Genomic DNA, 24,184 nt, shown 5'->3' with positions numbered 1-24,184 from the left:
ATAGGTCATCTGTTTACTGGGATAAGTACATTTTTCTGACATCTACGGAGTATCTGTTCTGTATTGACGAGGTCCCTGCCCACATGGAGCTTGTGGTCTAGTTGGGGAGCCTGTCAAACCAAGAAGTGCAGCATGCGTTAGAGCAGGTAGGATGTGAAGAGAGTAGCTCAAAAGGGAGTGTCCCACCCTGCTTGGGGTGGGAGGACAATACACACTTGGACTTGGGAGATTTATTTGGTAGACCTCGGGGGAGGAGGGGAAGGCATTTCAGGGCAGCCCTGTGAACCAGTAGTTTGCAGTAGTAAAGGTGGCTGGATTGAAGGATTGAGGCCAATGGGAAGATACTAAGGAGTATTAGACTGAGTGGGTCTCAGTGCTTTGTGAGGATTTGGGACATTATTTCTTTCTGCAGTTGGGGGCCATGGAAGATTTTCAGTTGAGTAATAACAGATTTGAATTTTTGGGAGATGGCTGTAGGGGCAATTTGCATGATGGATTGGCTGGTGATTGAAAGGCTTAAAGCAGAGAGGCCCAGTGGAGGCTCCTGAGTGGTTTTGTTGACAGAGAGTCTATACTGGAGTGGTAGAGATGGGAGAAGGGTCCACTGCAGAGATGCTAAGGAGAAGAACTTAATAATTTGCAAGGCAGTGACATTGAGTGGTGTTGGACTCGGGCTGCCTGGCTCTGCCACATAGTGTCTGTGCAAATTTGGACCAAGGACAATTTTTCCATCTGTGAAATGGGAATAGTAATAGCGCCCACCATTTAGGATTGATATAAGGTTTAAATGGGATAGCACACATAGAATGCTTAGAATAATACTTGGCACATCGTAAGCATTCAGTGAATATTAGCTGTTATTACTAATTAGTATCAATTACCTTTTAAGATTTTTTTATTTATTTGATAGAGAGAGGAGAGCAAGCAAGAACACAAGTAGGGGGAGGGACAGAGGCAGAAGGAGAAGCAGGACCCCACAGAGCAGGGAGCCTGATGCAGGGCTTGATCCCAGGACCTTGGGATCATGACCTTAGTGCAAGGCAGACGCTTAACCCTTTGAGCATTATTCTTGAAAAGGGGAAGGAGGAACTTCAATGACATGCTCTTCTGGTTGTAGGTATAACTAGGGCAGGAAAGTCAGTGGGAGGAACAGATCTGGAGTGAAGGCAAGAAAGGGGTTGTAATCAATTTTGGTTTGTCCACACTCCACCTTCTCTTTTAACTCTGTAAGAGACTTGCAAGATGTGCAGAGAGAGGTGGGGGACGTGGTGGTGCTGGAGGAAGAATGGGGTTGGGCACAGATGTCACGGTTGTTGTAGGGGGTGAGGGAGGGCTTTGCACATGGATGAGGTTGTCTAGGCAGACAGTATAATTGAGAGGTGAAGAAGGTACAGAACCTTTGGGAGCCTTAATATTAAGATAATAGGAAAAAAGGAATCTATGGCTTGATGCAAGTGGATGACCAGAGATGTAGAGGGAAACTAGGAGTAAAGGAAAGTTCCTTAAAATTCGTCACTCATCAGTAAATGACCTGGTTGACATTGGAGCACCCATTTGAATGAAATAGAACAGCATCAAAAAAATTGCATAGTTGAAAAAAAATTACATAGTTGAGTTTCAAAAACTATTTACATTGGCCTTTCTTCTACCCTCCATCTAGTGTGTTCTGTTCATTTGAGAAAATTTCCGCGAACAGAAAGTGAAGTCTTGTATAGAGGTGATGAAACTGAGGGTTTTGGATGTTCTGCTTATGATGGAGTTTCTGGCTCCCAGAACATCAGAATCCCATGGGAATCAAGGACTCAGAAATCTGAAAGAATCAAACCTAATGAAAAAGAAATGACTTGCCCAAGATCAGTCACCTGGCATTCTTATTTGTGCTTTGCATTTGAGACCATGTGAGTTACACATGAAATGCCTTGCCTACGTTTTTGTTGGAGTTGGGCATCTAATCATGGTGTTCTAGAGGACACCAGCAGTGGTGCTCAGTTCAAAGCCATACACTTTCTCCTGGGATTGGCCAGAGATCCTCTAATTCTGGTCCCTGGAAGCCAAAAGAGCAAGATTCCCCCACAAGGGGGGCTTCAGAAGCTCCTGGCTGGGCAGCCAGTGATGTAGATGCTGGTAATTAATTCACTTGTGGTTTCTCTACCTCTGCCAGGGGTAGGGTGTTTGGAAAGGAAGCAAAAATCATTTCTTAAGGAAATTGAGGCTCAGTTCTAGTTGCCTGCTTGTGGCCTTTCTCCTGTCTCTGACTCTCTGGGGTTGGGGGTGGGTGATGTGTCCATTCTCCGAATGCTTGCTGTGCCTCACAGTTTTCCAGGAATTTCAGGACACAGGAATTTTCACCCAGCTGTGTTGTGTGTTGCTGTTCAGCAATCTGAAGTTGCTTATCCAGCGTAAGTCAGAATGGGGAGCCTAGGGAGGAGGGAGAACGCCTTCGAACATTTTTCTAAGCAGAAGAAATTGAGGTGTTAGGGGCCCAGCTGGCGTGTGATGGGAACCAAGAAATGGAGCCCACGTGAGCGTGCATGCTCACATGAAATCTCTTACTGATGATGTTATTCCAAAAGGGCTTCTTCCCACACCCTTCCACAATAATGAACCCTTACTGAGGACCTACTGTGTGTCAGGGAAGCATGGGGGTGAACAAGACAGGCATGGCTTCATGCTGCCTAATTCACCAAGCAATGATCAGGTGATGGAGGCTATGAAAGGGGAAGCATAGAGTAACGGTGCTTTGTACATTCAGGGGTCTCTCTTCAAGCCTGGTGGAACAAAGGCTCGGTGAAGTTCAAGACATTCCATGGAATCACAGGAGGCCCAAGGCTTTTTCAGGGGGGTGACTGCAGATATTAGGTGGTTGTAGTTATTAAATGAGATAATCAAGGCAAAGCAAGAAGCAGGTTTATTATCACATAAAAAGATGCTCAATCAATGAGAACCATTATGGCTATCAATCCCTGCATCAGGCTCCGTGATGGTCATTGCTAGCCCTGTTCTAGGCACCTTACATCCCTGACCTCATGTAATGCTCACAACAGTTCTCCAAGGAAGTGCTGTGGTATTCCCATTTCACAGATGGATATGCTGAGATTCAGAGACATATGCTTTATTTGCCCAAGCTCACACTGCCATTTACTCTCCATTGGAAGCAGGCACTTTAGCTCCAGGCCACATGCTCTGCCATCATGCTACGTGGAGGTAGTTACACAGCCCCAAGTCCATGGCTGTCCGACATGAACTCCTGAAATGGAACAGGTGGTTAATTTAGCCTCCAGGAGCCTGCTTATCTCTTCCTGGTCCATTCTTCCCCCTTCCCCTCCACCACCATTTGATTTTTTTAAGCCAATGTGTAGCCAAGGAGAGGTTTGTTCCCCCAGAGCCCATTCTCAAGGGGCGCCTCTCAACAGTGTTTAGGATAAGATGATAATGTCATGGTTATTATGACAAGGAAAACTAATAGAGGAGCACTATGGAATTAAAAGTGTTATACACAAGAGACAACACACCATGGCTCAGACCCTGCATTTCTCTAGTTCAGCCCATCCCCCAGACTCACTTTCCCCATGAAAGAACCCGCTATTCCGTCCCTCACCTCTACTCACTAACCACCTCCAGGCCTCCACCAGAAGAATTACTCACCTCACTGATTCCTACGCCTCCATCAGATTTCAGCTCAGACCTCACCTCTTCCAGGAGGCCTTCCTAGACCCCAAACCCAGCCCACTCCATCTGGACGAAGTGGCCAGGACTCCTTATAGCATCCACCATAGCTTTACAAACGCAAGGTGACTTGCAACAGGCCACTCTGCTAGCAGGTGGCTGGGGCCGTCGGAGCCCAGGTAGTCTAATTCCCAGTCTGGCATCCATTCCCTTCCATCATGCTGAGAAGGGGTAAGCGGCCCCGGAGAACTGGCTGATGCCAAAGAACATGGGTTGCTGAGCACAGTATGCGACGATCAAAACAGTAGCGGTGCCTGTCTTGGTGCAGCTTACAAGTTAGAGGAAAGCAGCTGTGGAAAACTCAATCCAGCATATGCATCATTATAATTGTGATGAGTGCTATAGACGGCAAGAGCAGGGTCGGGGGAGATCCCGTAAGAAAAAGGGTGTCCAGGGAGGCCCCTCTGAGGAGGTGATGGTAAAGATGAGAAGGAACAGGGAGGAAGCAGTGGAGGGGGACAACCTCTCTTCATTGTCACTTGATTGGCCCAAGGACAGGTGCGATTAGTCTAATATCACTGGCAGGACCTGGGTCTTTTATTTCTAAGTATTTGTTTGGAATATGGTTGATGCGTAATGCGGATGGATGGAGGGAGGCTGGGAGGGAGAAAGGAAGGGAGGACGCGGGTGGGGAAAGGGAGAAACCTTCAGTGTGATGGGATGAGGACACTGATCATGTCTGGTAAATGGGTGTATACATGGACACCTCCATGTGGAGTTCAGAACCCTAGAGGTGAGGATTTGGGGGTTGAATCTCTGTCTAAAGGAAGCTCTATGTGGAGAAGGTGAAGATGAACGACTGCTAAGACAAGAAAGTCAGGGAGCAGGACTGCTGGGTGGCTCAGTCGGTTAAGCGTCTGCCTTCGACTCAGGTCGTGATCCCATGGTCCTGGGATCAGGTTCTGCATTGGGCTCCTTGCTCAGCAGGGAGCCTGCTTCTCCCTCTGCCTGCTGCTCCCCCTGTTTGTGCTTTCCCTCTCTCTCTGACAAATTAAAAAAAAAAAAAAAAAACTTTAAAAAAATAGAGAAAGGGAGTTTCATTAGTTGCCAGCCCAAAACACTTTTTCCCCAAATAATCACATGGTGTGCAAGCAACCCAAGGCATTTCCAAACAGTGGCCTTTCCCCTTAGCACGGACTTTCTCGAGCCTGCCCTCCCAGGCACTTCTGCCTGCTCTGTATGTTTTCCTGGCAGGTGGAGAGGAATAGGGAGCTTGCCCTGGTCAATCTACACTCTTCAGTTATTGTTACCAGGGACTTTTATATTCCAGGACATGTAAACAATTCTCAGTACTTGGAGGAGTACAATCTAAAGCTGGGAATCCACTTAATCCTAAGTGCCCTATGCTCCCTGGCTTTTAAACTAACATTTATTGAACAGTTACTATGTTTGTGAGTAGTTTTATCTTTTGTCCTGATTTTACTGATAAGGATGCTGGAGCACAGAGACTTTCCTGATCGACCCTCTGTGACAGACATGCAGAGGGACTAGAATGAAGTTCTTCAGGAAAACAAGAGAAATGAACAAGCTTATTGTAAAGTCACATTTTTTTTTAACTTTGAGATTATGCCATTTTAATTCTTCATATTAAAATGGCTTTTTAATAAAATGTAATACAGAAGGCATATGGGTGGCTCAGCTGGTTAAGCATCCGACTCTTAATTTTTGGCTTGGGCCGTGATCTCAGGGTCATGGGGTTGAGCCCCGCTTCGAGCCACATGCTCAGCAGGAAGTCTGCGTGAGATTCTCCTCCTCTGCCTCTGCCCCTCCCCACGCTCTCTTTCTCTAAGTAAATAAGTAAATAAATAAAATCTAAAAAAAGGAATGAAAAAATGTGATAATATAAAGCATCAGTTTGGGGGTTTCATTTTTTTCTTCACAAAATAGAAATAGTCATCCTGTGTTAGTTTCCAAAATTATAAAATTGCTTGAAATATAGGAAAGTAAAATCTATTATTATACTTATTATCACGGGCCATTGGTGGGTCCCCTGCTACTTTCCTCTTAGGAATAAAGTATTTGTTCAATTTTATTTGCTTTTTATTCCGATCTTTTATCAGAAGAAAAATTGCAACCCGGATGGACCTCTGAGATCATATAATTTATTTTTCTTTAGCATTTATTAATATGTTTTGATCGCGCAGTTTGACCTTAAGGCATTTCAACTCTTTGTTGGTACAGTCGGGATCCTATAATCACTGAACCATTTTTATCAAAGGAGCATTTTTTTTTGGAGGCAAATGATGTGGGACTTGTATGATTCCTCAATCCATTTTTTTCTTCAGCATACTTAAACCATTTTAATTTTTCCAACTCATTTTTATTTTACTGAATAGTTGTAACCAGATCACTTCTGCTCCATGTGTCTTCTATAATGCTGATCTGATTCATCGATCAGTTTTTTGTGTGCCTATCAAATTTTGCCTGTAGAGCTTCTGCCATTGTGAATGTTCCTTTGTGGTCATTATTTCTACCACATCTCATTTTCTCACATCAAATTTGCCAGTCTAAATTTTGTCAAGAATGTTTGATTCTTCCTTCAAATTTTTTAGTCAATAACAAATTTTACCATGCGCATTTTTAGCGGCTGTCAGTTCCATTTTGCGTTGATTTTTTTCCTGACAGGTCTGATTTTTTTAATTCCAGGTCAATTTTTGCAGTTCAAAGACTCACATCTTCTTACAACTATAGTCAGCCTCTTTTCTAATGATTTTTTTTAAAGTAGGTCTAAAACATACTTGAAGTGTCAAAAATACGGGGTCCAAATATCCAGTGTGGCAAGAAGAGACCAGTGATCCAGAAGGATTAAGAAATCCGCCCAAGGTCATACATCAAGTTCATGATAGAATTCTGCTGGGTTATTTTAGCATATACAACTCCCTAGTTCAGTGAAGGCAGGGTCTGAATGTAAGATTGGGACGAGCTTGATGGTGTCTTCCCTCCTCCTACCCTCTCATTCCTTCATCTGAGCCTAACAGACCTCCCACCAACCCACCTCTCTGAGAAATGGCAGCTGGGGCCACGGTTTGAAGCTTCTTGGCTTCTTCCTGTTTCAGCCAGGCCTGCCTTAAGCTGTGTGTGCACTGGGCTGGCATGATTTACGAACAAGCAGAACCAAAAAGGAAAAAATCCTCTCTTGTGGAGAATTAGGTCAGTGGCAGAGTTGGGGCTGGAGAGGGAACCCAGACCTGGTTCTGCCATCTTTCAGTTCAGTCAGAGCAGAGGCCTACGGTGCTGTTGGGAAGCGGACATCTGGGCTTGGGGGGGCGAGGAGTGGGGCCAGTGCCCATGCCTGTGTTCTTGTGCAGATGTGTGTGAACATGAAAGCGGTCTGGTTTCTGGCCACTCGAGACTCCTCCCTCTCTCGCTGTGTTTGTCTGGATTACTCTAAGGGGGATATTAGTGTTGTCTAATAACGGGCTCAGATTTATCTGGGGATTTGTGTGATTAATTCCCAAGCATAGTACAGTGGATAGATTAGAGCTCAGCCCGCGCAGTGGGTCTACACCCCCCATTCTCTGCCTCTTCTAATTGGTTTTGGGGGAGGCTCTCCTCTCCCTTTCCTGTTGTCCTGATTGTTGAAGGCTCTAGCATTTAGGCCCCCACCGCAAGGTGGTGGAAACCATTTTCCACTGCTGCAAAGCATGAGTGAGTGTCTGGGAGACAGAACCTCCAAGATCACGCTCTTGCTCCTTTTTTTAAAAGTTTTTATTTATTTGACAGAGATACACAGAAAGACTGAGCACAAGCAGGGGAGCAGTAGGGGGAGAGGGAGAAAGAGGCTCCCTGCTGTGCAGGGAGACCAATGTGGGACTCAGTCCCAGGACGGTGGGATCATGACCTGAGCTGAAGGCAGACGCTTAACTGACTGAGCCACCCAGGTGTCTGCTCTTGTTCCTTTATGAAAGCTGCAGAGATGTGGCCACTTGCTTTTCCCTCCTGGTTGCCACTGTCTTCTTAGGGCCGGATTGTTCTCCCAGCTCCCCTGTCAGGGCACTGGTGCTGCAGTGGGAGCAGCAGGGAACTGTGGTACGGATGACCTGGGTTCTGGTTTTCGTGTCCGTGTTGTCCAGTGGTGGACATGTCAGTGACCTGGTCTCAGCTCTGTGTCTCTCATCTGAGTCTCAAAGGATCCTGTGCCACTTTATTGCATGGATCACAATTACGATGAAATAACTAATTATCCTGTTGTTTGTGGCCCATCTCCCCGAGCTAGACCTGAAGCTCCGAGAGCACAAGCCCCAGCTCTGTCTTGCTCACCTGCCATCCCGCCAGTGCCTAGCCCGGTCCTTCAGACACGGGTACGTGCTTTGGATACATGTCAGTGGAATGAACCTGTAAAACAGATTCTGCTTGACAGCAGAAAATTCTTCCACTTCTAAAATTCTCTCCATCTCTCCTATTCTGTTTTCTCTGAAAGATCACATCAACCACCCCTTTTTAGTGTCCTTACCCCTTTTTGAACTGGAGTACCACAGAAATTTAAGATTAGAAATGGTGATGAATAATAATAATTTAACTGAAAAGACACAGTACATGATATATAAAATATGGAATTCGTTCTAGGAACTCCCCTTCTGCTTGCTTGATCTCCGGGCTTCCTGACAGTGGAAGACCACCCTGCCTGGCCTTCTGAGTTCCTTCTGCTGGGGCCTGCATCTTGTTGAACCCTTTAGAATAGGACTGGTATTAATTAGTAGGCCACATGCATGGTTCTCAGATTCAAAAATAATTCTTTTAGGTGAGGGCAGATCCTGTACTAATTTCACATGACAACACAACCTGCTTTTCCAGGGAAGAAGTCAACCTTGCTAGTTTCCTGAAAATGAAAGACAGGAGAGTGTTTAAAGGAAAGCAGAAGAGTTGATGGGGTTTAGTAGTGTGCTTCAGGGCCCTTTGCTTTTTTTCTAAGGTTCCAAGGTCACGAGAAACTCCATTCTCAGGGCAGGAACCCTTAGGAAAGCCTTTAGGTGAAAGTTTCCAGCTAAAGAGCCAATATGAGACCCTCTCCTGAAGCCCATGGCAGGCAATGCTAATCAGTCATGATCCCCTTTTCTTTCCAAACCCATATGCAGCCTCAGATCCTTTTTTTAACGTAGTACTCCAAAAATGTCACCAAAAAAAATGGAACGAATGCGTGCTAGCATTAGGTATTTTGGATGCATTTGCCTGTTTTGATCCTCCTGACAAATGTGAAGTTGATATAATAAAGCCCATTTTACAGATGAAGTTTAAGCAACTTTTACAAGGTCATAATAAATAGCAGCGCTGGTATTAGAGCTCAAAGCTTACATGCCGCCATGCCTCCCAAGGAGCCCCACTCTCAGGGGTGTCAATACGACCGCGGGCCAGTTATGATGAAATGTTCTCTCCACTTAATTGTTGCTGTCCATCCTCTGGGGACCACTTCAGGGTTTCTCCAGTAAACAACTTTGAAGCATTCTCTGTCAACCCTAAATCCTGTATTAGTGCTAAGGGCAATAACAGGCCCTATAGGGCTACCCCATCATGTTTATCTACTCTCTTGGATTATTAGATTTACTACTCACTGCATCCTGGACAGCTGTTTTTGGAGTCTGCGGTGCCTAAGTCAGTGTCTGGCCTGTATGAGCGGTCAATAAATGTTCGCTCTTTCGAATTGAACCCGACACAGGGCTCACTATGGGAACAGAAGGGGTGAGGATAAAGGCTTATGGCAAATGAAAGCCTTCCCAGCTGTTCTGAGAACCTCACAGCCAACCTTTTTGAAACTGTATTCCATGAGATGTTACTAGGTATTCTACAGAGGGAGAAGTGTCCGGTGTTCAAAAACTTTGTAAACCCGCATACTGTATCCTCTCTTGGACTTCGCAGTGTGTGTTAGTGTAACTTAGGCTTTCTGAAGTCTTGCCATAGAGAGACTTGTTTATTTTTGTTTAATTCACTTGTTTCTAAATTTATTACTCAACTACAGTTTTTGCATTGTTGTTGGCAAGGAACTCCTATTCACATTTTGCTGGATGTTGTATCTTGGTGGATTTTGTTCTGGATATGTTGCCTCAACTTATAATCCTTTCTCTGAAATATGGAGCCTGCTGTCATGGGTATTCTAATATATTTAATGAACCTTCTTTTTTTTTATTTGAGTATAATTAATATACACTGTTATATTAGTTTCAAGTGTATAATATACTGATTCACAACTCTATACATTTCTCAGTGCTTATCAGGGAAGTGTATTCTTTTTTTTTTTTTTTTTGAAGATTTTTATTTATTTATTTATTTATTTGACAGACAGAGATCACAAGTAGGCAGAGAGGCAGGCAGAGGGGTTTGGTGGGGGGAAGCAGGCTTTCTTCTGAGCAGAGAGCCCAATGTGGGGCTTGATCCCAGGGCTCTGGGATCATGAGCTGAGCCGAAGGCAGGGGCTTTAACCCACTGAGCCACCCAGGTACCCCAGGGTAAGTGTATTCTTAATCCCCTTTACATATTTCACCCTTCCCTGGACATACCTCTCCTCCAGCAAGCACCATTTTTCTGTATTTAAGAGTGGTTTTTTGTGTCTTTGTTTGTTTTTTAAATTCCTCATATGAGTGACTTATTTCATGTAGCATTATACAGTCGAAGTCTATCCATGTTGTCCCAAGTCTCATTCTCTTTTATGGCTGAGTAATATTCCATTGTATATCGACACCATACCTGCTTTATCTAATCATCTCTGGATGGACACTTGGGATTGCTTCTATCTTTTGGCTATAGTAAATATTGCTGCAGTAAACATAGGAGTGCACATATCTTTTGGAAGTGGTGTTTTCATCTTCTTTGGGTATATACACGGTAGTGGAATTACTGGATCACGTAGTAATTCTGTTTTTCATTTTTTGAGGAACCGCCATACTGTTTTCCACAGGGACTACACCAGTTTGCATTTCCACCAACAGTGCACAAGCGTTCTTTTTTCTCCACATCATATCCTCACCAACATTGGTTATTTCTCGTCTTTCTGATTCTAGCTGTCCTGACAGGTGTTAAGGTGATATTTCATCGTGGTTTTGGTTTGCATTTCCTCGATGATTAGTGACGCTGATCATCTTATCAGATGTCGGTTTGCCATGTATCTGTATGTCTTCTTTGGAAAAACATCTATTCAGGTCATCTTTTTTTTTTAAAATTGGATTATTTGGGTTTTTTTGGTATTGAGTTGTATAGGTTCTTTATATATTTTGGATATTAACCCATTCTTGGGTATATCATTTGCAAATATCTTCTCCCATTTAATAAGTTGTCTTTTTGGTTTTTTTGTTTGTTTGTTTGTTTGTTTGGATGGTGTCCTTAGCTAACAACCATCAGTTCTTACCACTGGAATTGGCAAGCCCACACCAGTTTCTTGATATTTGCCCCCATTCCTCCAGGATCTAGATTTGAATGGTTGACCAGTGAGGGGAGAAATAATTAGGAATGGATGGATGGTGGTATGGGAAAGAAAGAGACTGAATTCAGAGAAATTTGAGTTCAAATCTTGGCTACTGTGTATGAATAAAGTGAACTTGGGCATATTAACTTCCCTGAGCCTTGGTTTCCTTGTCTGTTAAGTAAGGGTAACAAGTGTATCTAGACTGGGATTAAAGAAGTCATACACACACACATGCACACACAATGCTGCTACAGGTGCTAGCCATGTAGGAGGCCTTCATTAATCAGCAGAGATTATAATGGACAATGAATGCACTCGTCTTCTGGGTCATATTTTTAAGTTTCTTTTATAATATCATTGTGAATAGGTGCCCTATTTAATCTTTCTGATACCAGCTATGATAGTGAAAAGAGCTTCAGGGAGGGTAGTTAGCATGGCTGAGTTCATGTACAGTGTGTGGAACAGCCAGGACTTCTATTCATGTCTTCCTGACTCCAGACCCTGCCCCTTAACCCCTGTGCTATAAGCAGAAGGCAGGGAAATTGAAGTTGTCTTCATCTCAGCTGTTTTTCCATGAGGATTGACTGATTTCTTTTCCCACCTCTCTTACCTACCAAGATGAGGGACAGCCTCTCACTTAGGTCAGTCTGTCTCCCGATTTCCTGTTGTTCTGTGCGATGAGGTATGTACTACTATTGGTGAATCGTGCTCATCGAGGGAGGGAGATACCCATTTTCCTTACCTAGGAAGTTAGCATTTGGGCTGTAGCTCCTGGCTCTGCCCACCTGCTATGAGGCCTTTTCGAAAGCCTGTTGGGTGGGAGCCTCTTGTAGGTTCCAGCCTCCTGGCCTAACACAGGGAAGTACTATTTAGCTAGAGATGCCTTTTGTTTGTGAGGCTTAAACGACTGGATAGAAGCTCAACTTGGCCCTTTGAGTTTACAAGGGGTGTATCAACAAGCCCGCAGAGACATTCATAATAACAACTTCTATAAGTGTTTATTGAACATTTACTCTGTGCCTGGTGGTGTGCTGAGATCTTTATATGGGTCATCTCATCTGACCCTCATAACAGTCCCGTAAATTAGGTACAGTCAGTTCTGCTAGAAAGCTTGTTTTGAAAATGCAAATTTGTTCCAATGCGATTGATATATTAGGGAACGATTTGAGCATAATAATTTTGCCTTTGATTATGCATGATTTTGTCCACAAGAAACACTAGGTAGAGGCAGAAAACTGCAGTCAGCTGAGCCTGGCTGCGTAGAAATACACAAATTGCACACACCTCAGAAGCACTCCTGTTCCTTCAGTTGCCACGCGTGCTGTGAGCCACACCCATGCACATCTGGTGTTACAACTCTGTCCAACATCAGAGCGTCCTCCTCTCACAATTTGGCAACAACTCACAAGCTTTCTGCTCCTGCAAACACACTTCAAGTCTTTCCCGAGGGCTCCAGTGGTTGTAGTATTTATAGATTTCTTAACCATTTAACACGTGTAAAACTGGTTCCTATCTTCTATTATGGGTCACTGATGAGGTTTTGGGATGTCATGCCCCAGCTTCATTTTCCCCATTAGCTCTGTGGTTTTTTACTATGTGATTTTGCACCGCGTGGTGACTTTTTAGGGACTTGGAATCCCTTTAGCTGACTCCACTGCCATTATTTCCATGTGGCCAAAGTAGAAGGTCAAGTTAAGCCATTAGACAAAAGTTTTGGTAATAATTAGTGGCAAAGTCACAATTGGAACTCCAGATTGCCTTCCCCCCACGTCTATGCTCAAACCAAACCAAACCAAACTGAACCCTGTCGTCTGAACTGAGGTTTGATTGCATGTGGAACAAGGGGTCTCCTTCTCTCCCCAGCTGTCAGTCAAGCTCTGGTTTCTCAGGCCAGACCCACTACCCGTATGCGGGAGCCCCTAAGGTATTTGGACACAGGAGTAACCCAGCCCATGGTCATGCCTTCCATGTTCCTTCCTGCTTTGCAGCTGCTCCTCTCCCTGCTCCTGCCTCCCAGGCTGGCGGCCCCGACACAGCAGCTACCTCCCTGCTCCATCTTGAAAGCTGGAGTTATTAGCATCAAAGAACAAAAGCAAACAGCACAGGGGCTGGGGTGGGGGTGGGGGTGGGGGCTCAGTCTTCTACAAAGGCGGGTAAATGGGCTCTGTGTTGGGAACGAAGCTAATACCACCTGGCCTTTTGTGGAGAAGACAGCTCTTCCAGTGTTTGAAGAGCTCAGACATTGAAACCTGGAAGGAGCCCCAGAACACAGAAAACCCAGCCGCTGCACTGCTGGAAGTTTGCTTTAGCTCAACTAACGAGATTGTTTCTGTATTTGTTCCTGAAGTAGAGGGAAGAACCTTGTGCTCACTCTCCCCAGGGGCAAGAAAGGACAGGCCACTGGAGAGATGCAGTGCCTGCCTTTTTTTGTTTCTTTCTCTCTTCATGTTGTAGTTGGGGGAACTCCTCAGTTGAAGTCTTGACCTAATGCTTGTGGGCCTGGGGCAAGAATAGATCTGGGGATCGGCTTCCCACTGGACAGCCTCCCTTCTCTCCACTTCCAGCACCATGAAGATCCCTGTGGACATTGGTGTGGACACCCCAGCCTGTAGAAATCCATAACTCCTATAGATCGCTTTCCCTTGGCCATTTCTTGACACTAGTGTACACACATCAGCGGATTGGTCAGCTTTTGGGAGAATGGACCCCAGCGACTTTGGGGCAATTTAGGCAAGGGATTCTGAGTACCCGATTGTACTCTGCAAAGGAGTTAGTGGCAGGCATTGCCGGTTCTTGGTGCGAACATGTGGTTGGCCCTACGGACTCCTCAGATCCTGGGGTAGGGTATAGCTGCAGAAGGGCAGAGTGTTTAGCCCAGCCAAGGACTCCGTTTGGCCAGGCCTATGGTCCTATTGCATTTGACCCCTTCCTTCTGCCCTTGGCTGTGCCTTTTTATCACTTTTGTGATATGCCCTATATTCCTTTCCCTAGTTTGTAGCTTGATGGGTCCGATGGTACCTCTCCTGGTTTGCTTTTTTATTCAGAAATACAGCTTGACCCTTTTGGTTATGCTGCTCTGAGTATGGGAAATATTAATAAGATAGAGCCTCCTCTCTGGGTCTTAGTTTCCATATCTGTACAACAGGATGAATGACGTTCCTACTTGTTAGGGTTTTGGTGAGAATTGAATAAGATGAGCTATATAAAGCACTTAGCAGCAGCCCAGAGAATATTCGATAAATGTGAACTTTATTATGAGTTGGTAGTGCCTTGTGTCAGGGATATATAGACATCCCATTTTATCCCTACATTTACCCTGACGTGTGATGTTGGATACAGTAATTGGCTCAGGAACAGACACATGACCTAAGCTAAATCAGTGAGAGGCTTCCCAGGGAATTTTACCAGAATTACCAGGAAACCAGCTGCTCTATTTTCTCTAGTGCTGCCAGGTTTTGTCTCTGTTACCACATGGGGACAACCCACCTGATCATGAGGACCACACAGGAGAAAACAGGTGTTCTTAATTTAGTAGGTATTAAGACAGACTCAGAGTCCAATACCAGCTCTGTCACTCTGTCCATAGGCATATGTCTTAATTTCTCTGAGCCTCACTTTTCTTGTGTGTAAATGCAGATACCAGTATCGATTGAGATGATCTATTAACCATTCAGTACATATTGCTGAGCACTTACTGTAGGCCAGACCCAGCTTAGAGACTGGTGATAAAAGCAGTGAATGAAATAGACAAGACTACTGTTGTGAAGCTTGTATTTAAAGGGGGTTATAAACAATAAAAGCAGAGACCCATCCTGTGATATCAAATAGTGTTTAGTGCCCTGAGGAAGGAAAAGCAGGGTAAGTGGCAGAGAAGGGTCCCTATTTTAGAGAAGGTGGTAAAGGAAGGTCTTTCTGAGGAAGTAATCTTTGAGCTAATACCTACAGAAAATGAGAAACTGTCTTATAAGTGCCTGACAAAGACCATTCAGTCTAGGGGCTAGCACATGCACAGGCTCAGGCAGCACATGCTCAATTAGTGTTCGTTTCTTCTGTTGTGACAAGATCTGAGGACTGGCTCTCATGACCTTGCACCTTCCTCCTTCTGTCCCCCTACCTCTGGCATTCATGCTGATCTTGGTGAAAAAAATTTCTTTTTTTTTTTTTAAATTTTTTTTTAAGATTTTATTTATTATTTATTTGACAGACAGAGATCACAAGCAGGCAGAGAGGCAGGCAGAGAGAGGAGGAAGCAGGCTCCCTGCTGAGCAGAGATCCTGATGTGGGGCTCAATCCCGGGACTCTGAGATCATGACCTGAGCCGAAGGCAGAGGCTTTAACCCACTGAGCCACCCAGGCGCCCCGGTGAAAAGAATTTCTGATGAAAATAAATTCTGGCCCAATCTGGCTGAAAAATTCTGGCCACCTCTGTTAGGAATGCTGTGCTCAAAGCAGGGATTGGGACAGCAACCCGGGAGAGGAAGGATTTGACCACAGCTGCCACCCTTCACCTACTGTCTTCAGCATCACAACCAGGGAAGAAGTAAATTAGGGCATTTCTACCTTCACGAAGTACCCCACAGACACTTATCCTGTATTCAACAATAACCTCAGCCACAAGTGCATAACATCAGCACACGTATTTTCAAGTTCAAAAAGGAAACATGTTCCTATAGTTTGGGGGAGATCTGGTTCTTCTAACCATGGGGGAAAAGGAGGGACCCTCCATCTGCTGCTGTTGTGTTTATAGAAGAGAGCTCAATCAGGGAGCCCTCCTGCCTTACCCTTCATTTGGACCACATAATTTCACAAGGGAGGAATCCGAGCTCCCCCAACTCACTACTTAGACACATACAAACACACCCCCACACCCCTGGATAAGCTCTGGGGAGTGTGAGGCAGGCTGTACAGCCACCCTCCTGGAGGCAAGGCCCAGCCAAACCTTTTGGGACCCCACCTGGTGAACTCTGTCTTGGGTCTGACCTATTTTCTAGGAGAGAAAATAGAATATAGATTTAAATGCAGTGGTGCTCTGGAAAACTACAGGCCCAGCAGTGTGAGAAAAGAAAACAGTAGGGGGGAGCAGAGGAAATGCTGATATGGGTGAGGATGCCGTCTCTCCTGGATCAATCTTACCTGGTCGTCAACTGCCTTTTCTTCTGCAATTTGCCCCCATTTTTCTCCATTAAAAATTGATATATCTACACGAATTTACATATTTATCTTTCCTCTGACCAGTCCTGGGGCTCAGTGCTCCTCCCCCAGACATAGACTCCAGGCTGAAGACCATTAGTAAGCACAGACAGAGGGAGCTCTGGGGATGGTCACCCTGGAAGTGGGACAGCAGCAAGGCATGGAGTCAGAAACACCCTCAGCTGCATCCTAGATCAGCCTTCCTTGCCTGTGTGACCACAGGAAAGACTTTTAATACTCTTGTCCTCTCATATATGAAGGTAATAAAATTACAAGCTAATGTTGAGGGCTTTCTAAAGGTAGGTACTGTTCCAAGCTCTTCACAACCACCCTAGGAGATAGGGACTATTATCATACCGATTTTACAGATGATAGAACTGAAGCACAGAAAGATCTAGTAGCTGACCCAAGGTCTACACAACCTGTAGACCCAGAGCCTGAATCCTGGCAATCCAGCTGTGGATCTCGCTCTCTGCGCCAATTCCTATGGCCTGGCCTGAGTCACATGGCCACACTTAGAGCTAAGGTGGGGTCATCTTTACCAAGCCGCATGGATTAAGGGTGGGAAAGGGTTCCCCAAAAGATAGCTGGGACTTGTGACACAAAGAAGGAGTAAAGCATGGACAGACAGTATAACAGGTGAATATGGTTGAGGTTCTGATTCCCTCTTGCCCCTGTCAGGCTTTGCCATTTCATTCTGTTGGTCAGAATTGAATGTGGAGATTCAAATTACTCACTGCTTCTTGGGACAGGGGCCAGGTTACACTATATGTCTCTATTTCATGCTAGACACAATGCTCAGAACTGCCTCCAGCTCACTGACACAACTAGAAACTGAGGCTGGACCCTGACCCCTCACTGAAGGAGGTTTTTCTTGGTGTTCTTGTTGCCCCTCTTTGGCAAGAAGAGATGCTGTGTGTTTTATGCTCAGGGCTAGAACTGAGGCCAGTTAAAGCTTTAGGAGGGAATGGAATTTTCTTGGACCCCTGTTCCTGTTCTACAACCTTTTAATTCCTCCTTGCCCTACTTCCCACTGAGGAAGAGGATGGGAGGAAAAAGACCTAAGAGAGGGGAGGGCTGGAACAGATCTCTTCATTCATAAGCAGAAGAGTTGAACTGAAATCACACACACACACACACACACACACACACACACACACACACACACACAGAGCCTTAATTCCTGTAGGCTCTTGGTGTTTCCAGGGAGCCTTCTGGTCAACATTTCTTGATAATTCTGTCTATGGTCATTCAAATTGGTAACAATCAGCACAGGTAATATTTATGCAGTGTTTGCCTTGTACTGAATTAAATGCTTTAAAAGTATTTAATCTTCTAACACTGCCATGAAGGAGGTTCTGTTCTCTTCCCTTTGTATAGCTGAGGCAAACAACTCAAAAGTTCTGTAATTGACCCACAGCCTTTCAGTAGGCTGGGTTTTGAACCCAGATCTGTCTGTCTCCAGAGTTTAAGATTATAAACACAATGTTCAAATGGGCAACTTAGTTTCGAAAGAACTTTGGAGTTCCATGATATCCTGCCTCCCTTGGGTGTTGGTGCTTCCAAGAGCATGTTTCCATGAACAACAGTGTTGAAAGTCCCACCACTGAACTCCCCCACATGTAAATAGTTTGATATCCTGCTTAATGAAAGGGTATTCTAACGACCACTATTCTAGGCTGTCCATCAGTCACAGTTAATTGCCCTGCTTAGTTATTTATACAGAGTGTTTTCCCTTCCCATCTCTTCTATTTTGCCACTTTTCTTCTTGCTGCCACTCTACCCTGAATCTCAAACAACTCACCAGAAAATCTGAAAGGGGGTGTGGCTGAGGAATGATTCAGAGCTCTCTAGAAGTCTCTTTGGGCAGATACAGCTTCTAGGGAATACAGGGTGTGGACTGGAGAAATGCTTAGCTGTTGCTGTGAATTTGCCCCTCCTGGATGTAGGGGCACAGCTCTGTTAGGTCAGCACCTGGATTTTCCTGCGGCAAGAGTTCTAGTGTCTATGGATCTTGCTGAAGCTTGACAAATCTGATTGCAGCAAATTAGAGGCACAGTAAATAAAACCCATGACTTACTCACAGGGTAGCTAAGAGGGTCTCCTCCATGGTTCCAGGGTGCTCACTTTAGCTATGAACTGAATTTGGGTCCCCTATGCCTCTGAGGAACCTGGGTTTCCATTGAACAAATGTTGAACTGGGTGGGATTCAAGGGGTCTAGAGTCTTATGTAGTCTCTGTACCTGAACTAAGTGTGTGACCTTGGGCAAGTCTCTCAACCTCTTTCATCCCCCCCACATCTTAACCAAAAATGAATTAAGCTAGATGATGTCTGTGGGTGTCCCAGGTCTACCATTTTGTGATTCTAAGTGCGTCACCCGGGATTGTTAGGATGGCCAATGGTTTCCTGAAGCAGCCCCCTGTTCCATCTCCTCAGAAAGGTATATCCTTTCAGGTTGGGTCTAGAGGTTTGTTTCTTTGTTTGTTTAAGATTTTATTTATTTATTTGAGAGGTAGAATGAGAGGAGAGAGCATGAGAGGGGAGAGGGGAGAGGGAGAAGCAGACCCCCCCGCTGAGCAGCGAGCCCAATGTGGGACTTGATCCTGGGACTCTGGGATCATGACCTGAGCCAAAGGCAGTTGCTTAACCAACCGAGCCACCCAGGTGCCCCGGGTCTAGAGGTTTTGACAAAGCTCTGGCTTGCTTTCGATTTGGCTTCTCAGCAGGATTCTATCTTACACTTGAGGGGAGGAGGAGGAGATTGTGTTCATGAGGATGATGGGAGTAAACCGCTCTTCATTTTTTGAAAGTTCATTGGCTTAATTCAAATGTCAACCTTCCTAGGGCTGGATGTCTATTAGTAGTTGTGAAAAGTGATTTCGAATGGCAATTCCTGTCATTAATGATGGGGTGAAAAGCAAGAAGAAAAATTAAAGGGGGAGGCAGAATTTCAATTTGTGTGGCAAATGATCTACTCACACACAATCTCCCGCATACACACTGCTGTCTGTGATGAAGGATGGTCACTGGGAATACTGGAGAGGGAGGGGATTATACATGTTTTGTTATCGTCTGTCCTTCAGTCCTATGTCGTAAATAATGCTGCAACTTGCTCTCCGTTCTCATGCCTCTTTTTCTTTGTTCCTCAAGGAAGTGGTTTATTATTTTTTCTCTCTGCGGGGAAACTTGCTTGACCTCATGTCCAGTGTTCTGTACCTGGAGGCAAGGAGGATTTGCTTGGGTGGTGTTATGCAGAAATCAACCAGAATATTTTAACCGATATTCTTGCAGGATTCCAGTCTGCTTGGCCAGAGCCCTATCTGATTCCAGGATGATATCTTTCCGGACAGATGTGCAGCTCACCTCTCTTGCTACATGCACAGTGGAAAGGGAGCTTGGTCCCTCGGCTTGCATGGGTGGTTTTTGGGTGAAGGTAGAACTAAGTGCTCAGAAGCTGAGTACCTCTGGGGTCTTGCATGAACATGATAGTCATGCAAGGGCACATTGCACTGTGTGTGTGTGTGCTTCTAACACTCTTCTTCCTTTTTCTCCCCCTTTCTCTCCTCTGCCTTTCCCTCTCTTTGAAAATGCTGCCACAGATGTCAGTCAAGGTCCAGGTGAGTCTCTGTGTTTACACAGCTGCCGTGGAAATTTCCCCTCTGCCAGATTGTGCATGGTTTGATTCTGAGTGAGACCTTTTTCTAGGGGCTCTAAACAGAGCAGAGATCTAAGTACACTGCATTTTCATTGATTTGGGTTGAGAAGAAATGCCTTGAATTGATGTATTCGTATTGGTTTTGAAAACCATTTTAAAACCAAAGGAATGTGATTCCCATGCTTATACAGTCACCTCCTTCTGATTAACATTTCTGGGTGAATCAAAGAAGTGGAAAATGAGCACTTTTGGAAATATTTTTTTAAAGATATCCTTAAGTTATGAATTCTCCAATTTAATGAGCATTTTTGCCTTATCATATCTAGATCTACTTATCTTCTATAGCTTCATGTGGTTAAAAGTTGAAGATATGACATACTTAGCATGGAAAATATGTGGGTGAAAGAAGTCTTCTTTCTTTTTATTCTAAGAAATGGCTTTCTCTCCACCTCATAATGAAATTCGCAGTTTTTAAATGGTTATGTAACCAATACATGCTCACTGTATTAACAAAAAAAAAAAAAAAAAGAAAAAGAAGAGGAGTGGTTTTTGTCAATGAACAAATGGAAGAGCCATTCTTATGCTAATTGTGCATTTCTTTTGTTAAAATGCACATTCATCCAGAGTTCTAACTGTAAGCATTGTCTGTGTGTCTGTGTGTGCACACACATGTGTACACAAATACACACACACAAGCTCATATGAGAGGATACAACCATATATGGATAAAAAGTATCAGATGACTTAGAATGATTTGGAGACTTTTCTAAACTGGATAGAATTTTGATTTAAGAGGAGTAATTAACGCTAACAAGTAAGAAGGGAATATTGTCATTCTCAGCTATTTTCACATACACTTTCTTGTTTAGTCCTTTTAATGTTGAATTCTTAAAGTATCGATACAAGGCGTAGGTACTGTTATATCCTCCATTTTAATATAGTGGAAATTGAGGGCCAGCAGTTTATGCCATTTGCCCAAGGTTGTAGGGTTCATCAGTGGTAGCACTGGGATTTGAACTTAGGACTCTGTGACTCCAAAGCCCATGCACACTCCATTGGAACACACTGAAAATTCCATCACTGAAAATTTTCAGCAGTTGAAGGTCTTGTAAACATTTCCTAACTAATGGGACTATTGTCTATTTTTCTTTAGAGATAATATGATGTTTTCATTATTAGCAGTTTTTTTTTCCCCAAATGAATTTATCCTTTTTTTTTTTTTCACTATCTAGAAGAATCAACCAGACTTAAGTAGGGTTTCTGGCCATTGATTTATGTGGTATATTACATAACATAAAAGAATAATACAGTTATCTCCCAGCTAATAAATAGGGTTTCACTGTCTTTGTTTTCTTCTCTCCACACCCTACTTTTGAAAATAAACAGTGTTCTAACTGATGCATAGGACAGCATTTCCTAGGAAGATTCCATTAGATTAATTTTGTATTTAATAATATTTTACTCAAATATTTATTGAGAACCTACTGTGTACCAGGCACTGTTGTAGGCACTAGGAATAGAACAGTGGACAAAATAGAAAACAATCGCTGTCCTCATGGATCTTTTATTCTACTCAAGGGAAGACAATGAACTATATATACACACACATTATACATATTACATATATATATGTATTATGTATATTACATGCAAGGGTGGGTGATGAGCGCTGGGGAGAAAGATGAAACTGTTAAAAACTAAGTTGCTAATTTATAGAGGAATCTCAGGAAAGGCCTCCCTGTTAAGATGATGTTTTCTGAAATACCTTAAGGTAGTGAGGTAGGAGCCCAACACTTCAAGTTTTGTTTGTAGAAGTGCCAGTTGGCTCAACCCCTCCTCCTCCTGGTTCCTGGCAGAGATGTGACCCAGGGTCCCCGTGTTGACTTGTGTGTGTTGTGGGAATGAAATCCCGCCACTGTGGGGCTGCCTCCGACCAAGGGTAGGGGGGAGGGCGCCATTTTGTAATTCTCACAAAGGCGCCTACTGGTCCTGGATGAAACAGTATGGCGGGGTGAAATGCCACAGACACACAGGCTCCTGTCTATCTTTCCAGAGGGGTGGAGGTCAGTAGGTGACGCTCCCTCACATCACAGCAACTGTAACTAGCCCCGCACAGCCCTGTTCCAATTCCACAGCCATTCTCTTATCTTATGCCCTTAATAACCCTCTGAGGTGTGTCCGCTGAGCCCCATTCTTCTGCTGAGGAAGTTGAGGCCAGGAGGTTAAGTGACATGTTGAGGTCACCCAGCCATCCAGGAGCTGGGTCAAGAGGGGCTTCCAGCCTGATTCCATATCCGCCACTCTGCTGCCCTTGAGGTGTCAGGAGCTGATTGCCAATCCTCTATCTCCCCACCCAGCCCCTTGGTTTTTGTGGTTTCTGAGCTGGAAACGGGTCACCAGTTCTGAACCTTTCCCTGGGGCAGGACAGGGCGGGAGACCACCGAGCTGCCCAGCCTGGGCTGAGGTGAACTGCCTCCTCCCGCCTCTCAGAGCCACCCAGGCAACACGGAGCCAGCAGGGTTGTGGCTCTGAAACCAGGTGCCTTGAGTGGTTCTTGGAGTTTTTTCCCCCTTCCCCACAGGAAGACAAATTGGGGATTTTATGAGCTAATGTAACTGTTTACCCAGGGGTGGCGGGAAGGCTGTGAGGGATGATTGATCAATTTTACGTGCTGAGGGTGTCGGTGAGAAGTAACCTACTGGAAGCCGTTGGCGATGGGGGCCCGCAAGAGGCACCTTCCCCAAGGTCCAGGAGACAGGCTGGGGGCGCAGAGAGACTGCTGGAAACCCTCAGGAGAAGAGGGGCAGGCCATACCTCCTGCACTTCCATGTGGGAAGACCCACGGCCCCTCCTCCTCCATCTGGTCTTGAGTTGGGAGGTTAGGATAATAGGGTAGCATCAGGCCAATGTGGTGAAGGAGAGGAGGGACACTCCATTCTGATTTAACTCTTCACATCAATCCTCCCAGGCGGGTATTACCATCCTCTCTCAGATGAGAGAGGCCTCAGAGAGGGTCGGTAACTGCCCACAGTCTCTGGCTGCTAGTACGAGACCAGGATCTCACATCCGTCTACCTCTAAAGCTTGTACTCTCTCTCTTTGAAACCCTGGCATTTCCAAGAGAGAGCTGTGGGCCAGAGGCGCTGCTTGTCATGGTCTGCATTCTTCACTTTCTGTGCGGTACGTGGGACATAGTAGGGCCTCAAAAATATTCATTGTGCAGAAAGTGTGGGAACAAGTACCAGGGCATTGTGTGTCCGTAAGGTCCTGAGGCAGCTCAAAAGGACAACTATTTTACTTTTCAGAGGAGAAAACTGAGGTCCGGGGTGGGGAAGGGACATCTACCAAGGCCAGGTAACACATTGGTGGCCTGGAGGAGACCCCTGTCAGGCATTTATCACATGCCCCTGGCCCACTGGGATTTGTTCCTGGTCTTCCTGTGCTGCCTGGGGTGTCAGTTGTGGGCAGTACCAGCCCCCTCTCTACCATGCTATGCCCTCTGCTCTCTCCCTCTTCCTGTGTGTTCCAGAACTCTCTGCCAAGGGGAGAACAAGCCCTTTGGAGGAGAGGAAGGATCTAGGGGGCCAGAGAACAGTGCTGGGGCCTGTGGGCCCAAGACCCCTCCCTTCCGCTCCCCCAGTGCCTCTCCCTGCAGCCACGAGGGGCTGCTTCTGGTGCTCCAATGACAGTCTTTCTCTTCAGAAGGGATAATTTCTCAGGCTCTGCCTGCTGATTAGAGCTGGAATTTAAATGAATAACTGTGACCTTGTGGAAGTGCCCTAGTTATTCAGAGGCCCGATGAGGAAATAGGCCTCTTGCTACGGTCCGTCAGAGCCTTGGCGGGCGTGGGAGGAGGGGCCGCTGTCTGCCAGGGCCCAGAGGAGGTCCCGGCGTGCTGTTGCCCGAAGCAACTGACGGCCTCTGCTGGAGCCTCCCTCTGCCCGCTCTTGATCTCTGCCCTCCGTGTCTTCCCTCTCAGTTTCAGTCATCTTGGGGCTGTCCTGAGAGACCGGACCTGGTGATTTATCCTGAGCCCTGCCCTGTCTCCAGGGAGGCCAGCCTGAGGGACGCTGAACCTGAAGTCAGGACGCAGCACTGTTGTGTCTGACTTGTGTGATGGACACAAAGGGTTTGCCCTAGAACTTACCGCTCAGAGATGGACCCCCAGAACCACAACACTGGCCTCACACAGGAGCTTGTTAGAAAAGCAGAATCTCAGG

The 24,184-nt window shown here is 45.3% G+C and overlaps 1 protein-coding gene across 2 annotated transcripts in view; it reads left to right on the top strand.

Annotated features, from left to right (window-relative positions):
- Positions 1–24,184, top strand: part of LOC111148522 (neurexin-3-beta) — a 1,534,880-nt gene that overhangs the window by 14,063 nt on the left and 1,496,633 nt on the right. For both annotated transcript variants that reach the window (XM_022505142.1, XM_022505141.1), the window contains exon 2: positions 19,910–19,927. In XM_022505142.1, coding sequence (XP_022360850.1) covers positions 19,910–19,927 — 18 coding nt within the window. The remainder of the gene's footprint in view (positions 1–19,909; positions 19,928–24,184) is intronic.

This window comes from Enhydra lutris, unplaced genomic scaffold (assembly GCF_002288905.1).
Source record: "Enhydra lutris kenyoni isolate GAN:26980312 unplaced genomic scaffold, ASM228890v2 scaffoldscaffold20, whole genome shotgun sequence".
Taxonomy (NCBI): domain Eukaryota; kingdom Metazoa; phylum Chordata; class Mammalia; order Carnivora; family Mustelidae; genus Enhydra; species Enhydra lutris.
The sequence above is the reverse complement of the archived record's forward strand: the minus strand, read 5'-3'. Positions and strand labels throughout refer to the sequence as shown.